The sequence below is a fragment of the Castanea sativa genome, chromosome 11, assembly GCF_040712315.1.
Source record: "Castanea sativa cultivar Marrone di Chiusa Pesio chromosome 11, ASM4071231v1".
Taxonomy (NCBI): Eukaryota; Viridiplantae; Streptophyta; class Magnoliopsida; order Fagales; family Fagaceae; genus Castanea; species Castanea sativa.
This window is the reverse complement of record NC_134023.1, coordinates 44,774,864-44,780,310: the sequence shown is the minus strand read 5'-3', so window position 1 is coordinate 44,780,310 and position 5,447 is coordinate 44,774,864. Positions and strand designations below refer to the sequence as shown.

The 5,447-nt window shown below is 44.5% G+C and overlaps 1 protein-coding gene across 1 annotated transcript; it reads left to right on the top strand.

The window, feature by feature from the left end:
- Window positions 1-3,481: 3,481 nt before the first annotated feature.
- Window positions 3,482-4,307, top strand: LOC142616563 (uncharacterized). The gene is made up of 2 exons (XM_075789389.1): window positions 3,482-3,559; window positions 3,789-4,307. The coding sequence occupies exons 1-2, from the start codon at window positions 3,482-3,484 to the stop codon at window positions 4,305-4,307; spliced, it is 597 nt and encodes a 198-aa protein (XP_075645504.1).
- The last annotated feature ends 1,140 nt before the right edge of the window (window positions 4,308-5,447 follow it).

The following is a 5,447-nucleotide window of genomic DNA, read 5'->3' as shown; positions in this document are numbered from 1 at the left end:
ACAGGAAGATGTGCGGTCAGACAGAGGACAGAAAATGGCCAGGACTGGAGAATGACGGGAGGACAGACACTCTAAGCCACCTATGGAAAAATTCACAAGCTTCACCCCACTGACTGCCCTGATCAATCAAGTGTTGATGCAAATTAAGGATGAAGGAGCCCTAACTTTTCCCAGCAAGCTGAAAGGAGACTTAAACAAAAGGTCAAAGGGCAAATATTTCCATTTCCATCGTGATCCTGGCCATGATATGACTGACTGCTACGACTTGAAGCTCTTATCAGACAAGGAAAGTTGCAAAGGTTCGTCAGCAAAGAGAAGATGGATCCACCACAAGACAAGGCTCTTAGACAGGAAAATGAGCGCCCAAACCACCGATAGGAAACATAAGAATGATTGTTGGGGGCACTGCGACTGCAGGGTCATCCAAAAAAGCCCGTAAAACACATCTAAGGATGGTTCAGAGTGTCCGACTGACGGGTTCTGTACCGAAGATGACGCGGATTGATAACCCAATCGTCGAGATTTCAGAAAAGGATGCATAACGTCTTCACCACCCATATGACGATGCACTTGTCATCAGAATACAAGCAGGAGACTACAATATGCACCGGGTTTTGATTGACAACGGAAGCTCGGCTGATATCCTCTACTAGCCCGCATTCTAGCAGATGGGGATTGGTAGAGAGCGACTGGTTCCGATGAACGCCCCACTCGTTGACTTTGGAGGGACAAGGGTCTGCCCCCTTGGTGCTATCACATTGTCTGTGATGGTGGGTGATTACCCCCAGCAGATTACTAAAGACGTGGCGTTCCTCATGGTCGATTGCTCATCTGCTTACAACACCATCCTTGGATGATTCACTCTCTATTCATGGAAGGTCGTGACCTCGACCTACCATTTAATGATCAAGTTCCCTATCGAGTATGGAATAGGAGAGCTGCGGGGAAATTAGGTGGCTGCGCGTGAATGCTACATAGCTATGATGGAGAATGACGACCACCTCTAAACCATGAATATAGAAGAACAGCGGATGGTAGCAGAGCCGGTGGAAGAATTGGAAGAAGTACCCCTTGATGATTCTAGGCTTGAACGAACCACGAGAATAAGTACTTCAGCCAACCAGTCAGTAGGGCAAGCACTCACAACATTCCTAAGGAAAAACCAAGACGTATTTGCTTGGAGACATGAGGACATGCCGAGAATCGACCCGTCGATCATAGTCCACAGGTTGAATGTATCACCCTCATTCTTTCCCGTCCGACAGAAAAAGTGAGTGTTCGCCTCAAAGCGAGACAAAGCCATAGCCGAGGAAGTGCAGAAGTTACAGGAAGCAGATTTCATACGTGAAGTATATTATCCAAATTGGTTGGCAAACGTGGCGATGGTCAAGAGGGCCAATGGAAAGTGGAGAATGAGTGTAGATTTTACGGATCTAAATAGGGCTTGCCCTAAGGACAGTTACCCGCTCCCACGTATTGATACCCTTGTAGACTCAACCGCAAGACATGAGCTTTTAAGCTTCATGGATGCGTTCTCCGGCTACAACTAGATCAAGTTGGATGAAGCTGACCAGGTGAAGGCTTCGTTTGTTACAAGCTAGGGGCTCTTTTGCTACAAAGTAATGCCCTTCGAACTCAAGAATGCAGGAGTCATGTATCAGAGATTGATGAACAGGATGTTCGCACACCAGATTGGAAGAAATGTCCAAGTTTACGTAGATGACATACTGGTGAAAAGCATCCAGGAGTCCGACCACTTGAGCGACCTCCAGGAAACCTTCGACACTCTTCGGTCTTACAGCATGAAATTAAATCCGAACAAATGCGTGTTCGGGGTAACAGCAGGAAAGTTTTTGGAATTCATGGTATTCTAAAGGGGTATCGAGGTCAACTCGGAAAAAGTAAAGGCGATAATGGAATTGGCTCCGCCAAAGACGGTAAAAGAAGTACAAAGCTTGAATGTAAAAATAGCAACCCTAAATAGGTCTGTATCAAAAGCGATGGATAAATGCCTCCCTTTCTTCCACACACTAAGGAGATCGTTTGAATGGACGGATGAATGCCAACAAGCGTTTAAAAATTTGAACGCATATCTCTCTTCTCCGCTGTTACTCAGCCCGTCCAAGCTGGGGGAAGAGTTGTTTCTATACCTGGCCGTCTCCCCAGCGGCCGTTAGCGCGGATCTTGTTAGAGAAGAAGATAAGGTGCAAAGGCCCGCATATTTTATAAGCCGAGCACTCAGAGGAGCAAAAGAAAGGTACCCTCATATGGAAAAGCTAGCCTTCGCATTAGTGACCATGGCACGAAAACTCAAGCCTTACTTCCAAGCACATACCATAATTGTCCAGACAGATAAGCCCCTGCGAAAAGCTATGAGTAGCCCCGAAGTTGCAGGACTGATGGCATTATGGGCGGTCGAGCTAAGTGAGTTCGACATATAATACCGACCACGAACTGCTGTGAAGGGACAGGTAATAACTGACTTCATTGCTGAGTTCACTCTCATGGAAGACCAGGGGGCATAGGAAGTTCCCATGTGGAGCATCCACATAGACAGATCCTCTAATAGAAACGCAGGTGGGGCTGGCGTGGTACTCCACGCCCCGGAAGGTGATAAGATCGAGTGCATGATCTGTCTGGACTTTTCCACAACCAATAACGAAGTAGAATACGAAGCCTTGATAGAAGTACTAGACCTCGCAATAGCAGCCGGAGCTAAGAGTGTGGTTGTATACTCCGATTCCCAAATCGTAGCTAGTTAGGTTAATGACAGTTATGAGTGCAAGAATGAACGAATGAAGGGGTATCTCAAGGAAGTGAAGGGTCGAATTAGTAACCTCCAAACAAAATTGGTTCAAATCCCAAGGGAGGAGAATCGATGCGTCGACTAGCTTGCTAAAATAGCTTTAGTAGAACCTATGATAGTCCCCAACCAGGTATTATCCTATGTTCAACTCTCATCACTAATAAACAATACCAGCGTGCATGAGATAAGCGATGAACGCTGTTGGATGACCCTGATAGCCGCCTACCTAAAGAACGGCGAGCTACTAGACAACAAGGAGGTCGCGAGGAAGTTGAAGGTTAAAGCGGCCCGATTTATTTTGATTAAAGACGTCCTATACAAGAGGGGTTTCTCCTGACCCTACCTGAGGTGCCTCACCTCTGAAGAAGCAGACTATGTTATAAGGGAGGTCTATGAAGGAATCTATGGAAATCACTCTGGATCGCGATCTTTGGTGCATAAGCTAGTTCGGGCAAGATATTACTGGCCAACCATGCAAAAGGATGTTGACGCATACGTCAGAGCCTGTTACAAGTGCCAAAGGTTTGGCAATCTCATAAGGCAAATAACAGAAGAGCTCACTCCTATGACGGCCCCATGGCCATTTGCGTAATGGGGGTTAGATATCATGGGCCCCTTCCCAACAGAGGCAAGGCAATTAAAGTTCCTAGTGGTCGGCATTGACTACTTCACCAAATGGGTGGAAGCAGAGGTTTTGGCCACTATCACGGGGAGGAATATCCGAAGTTTCGTATAGAGGAACATCATTTGCAGGTATGGTATACCAAGGGTGCTTGTTTCAGACAACGGAAAGCAGTTCGACAATGATGCACTCCGAGATTTCTGTTCACAATTAGGGATAAGGAACCACTACTCGTCACTCGCCCACCTACAGGCCAACAGACAGGTTGAAGTCATGAACCGATCATTGCTCAAAATCATCAAGATTCGGCTCGAAGGGGCAAAGGGCATATGGCCGGATGAATTACCGAGTGTTTTATAGGCATACAGGAAAACGACAAAGACACCAATAAGGGAGACACCGTTTCAACTAGCATACGGTAGCGAGGTAGTCATCCCAGCAAAAGTAGGGCTTATGAGCTATCGGTTAGAGAACCACGATGAGAGCAAGAATGATGAAGCCATGTGCTTACAGCTTAATCTAGTGGATGAAGTCAGAGCAACAGCCGAGCAAAGATTTGCACGGTACCAGAACCTCATGGCGAAGTATTACAACTCTAAAGTTAGACACAGGGACTTCCAGCTTGGAGATCTTGTCTTAAAGAAAGTAATTGGCACTGCAAATGATGTCTCCCAGGGAAAGTTAGGACCAAACTGGGAAGGACCGTACAAGATCACCTCTTGGCATAGGAAGGGAACTTATTACCTAGAGACGCTAGAAGGGCAGAAGTTGCATCACCCATGGAACACAGAACACCTAAAGAAGTACTATCAGTATACGGTGACAAAGACAACGATAACATCACACTCCTCAATTCCAGTTTATTACTTTTTTAGTTAATGTTTTTATTTTAGTTGAAGTTTTTACTTATAGTTCTTTTAAGCCCAATGGGCAAGTTATTATTTCATGGAACAATTTTAAATGCATGTTCACCATAATAAGAGGAGTCATTCAGAAATATTGTGTTATCTACATGTTTATGCCTTCGCTAAATTGAAAGGACAAGGTCATCCAAAAGGATGATGGTAATAAAGTCCTCTAGGTGAACGGCTTCAAAAACATCTTAACCAAAAGTGGACGGTTTAAATAGTATGTTGAGCTACAAAATTAAAAGTCCATAAAAATACAAGTCCAAAAAATGGATGGAGACAACAATAGGATGAAATCATCTAATGGACGGTTTCATCTAGTAAGACAACAATTATGTGACGCGTTCGTAAGATGGGCTCGATCACCGCGAAAATAAGACTCAGTTCATAACTGGATGGGTTAAAATGATTATATTCAAACTACGAGTCCACAAGTGGACGAATTTAACGACAAGTAAAAATCACACGTCCATAGGACGGATTCACCAACAGGGTGAATCACAAATTCCACAAGTGGACGGGCTTTTACAGTATACACAAGTCCACACGTGGACAGATCCTAACAGCATGTTAAAGACATGTCTATAGGACGGTCCCTAAATTAAGGGTTACACTTTGGATAAAAACAAGGTTAACCAGATATAAAAGTAGACAGATGAAAAAGTAAGTAATTGAAACACTTAAGGCCCACAAAGGGAGATGTCCATATACAAAAAATACAACGATCAAAGCTGTTCTTAATATCCTTATAGCATTAAAAAAAAAAAAAATGAAAAAAAAAGACTACTGCTGGGGACAAGTGTTTTCGATCTTCTCTTCATCATCTAGTTGATGGGCATCATTTACGACTGGCTTGACTTGGCTTTCAATGGTAGTTAGGTCTTCGTCTACAAGAGGATCATTGATGGCGAACAAATCATTCGTACTCTCAGAATGGATGGATTAAGCTAGGGTCTGCCCTTAAACATCAATAGCGACATGGGACACGTCCAAATCTGGATATGAAGTCTTGACTTGACAGAGGGCATCATCAAAACCTTCAGAAAATGAGCTACCAAGCTCTGCCAAGAGGGCGTCGAAGTCACGGTACTCACGTATCGCCTCCTCCTTA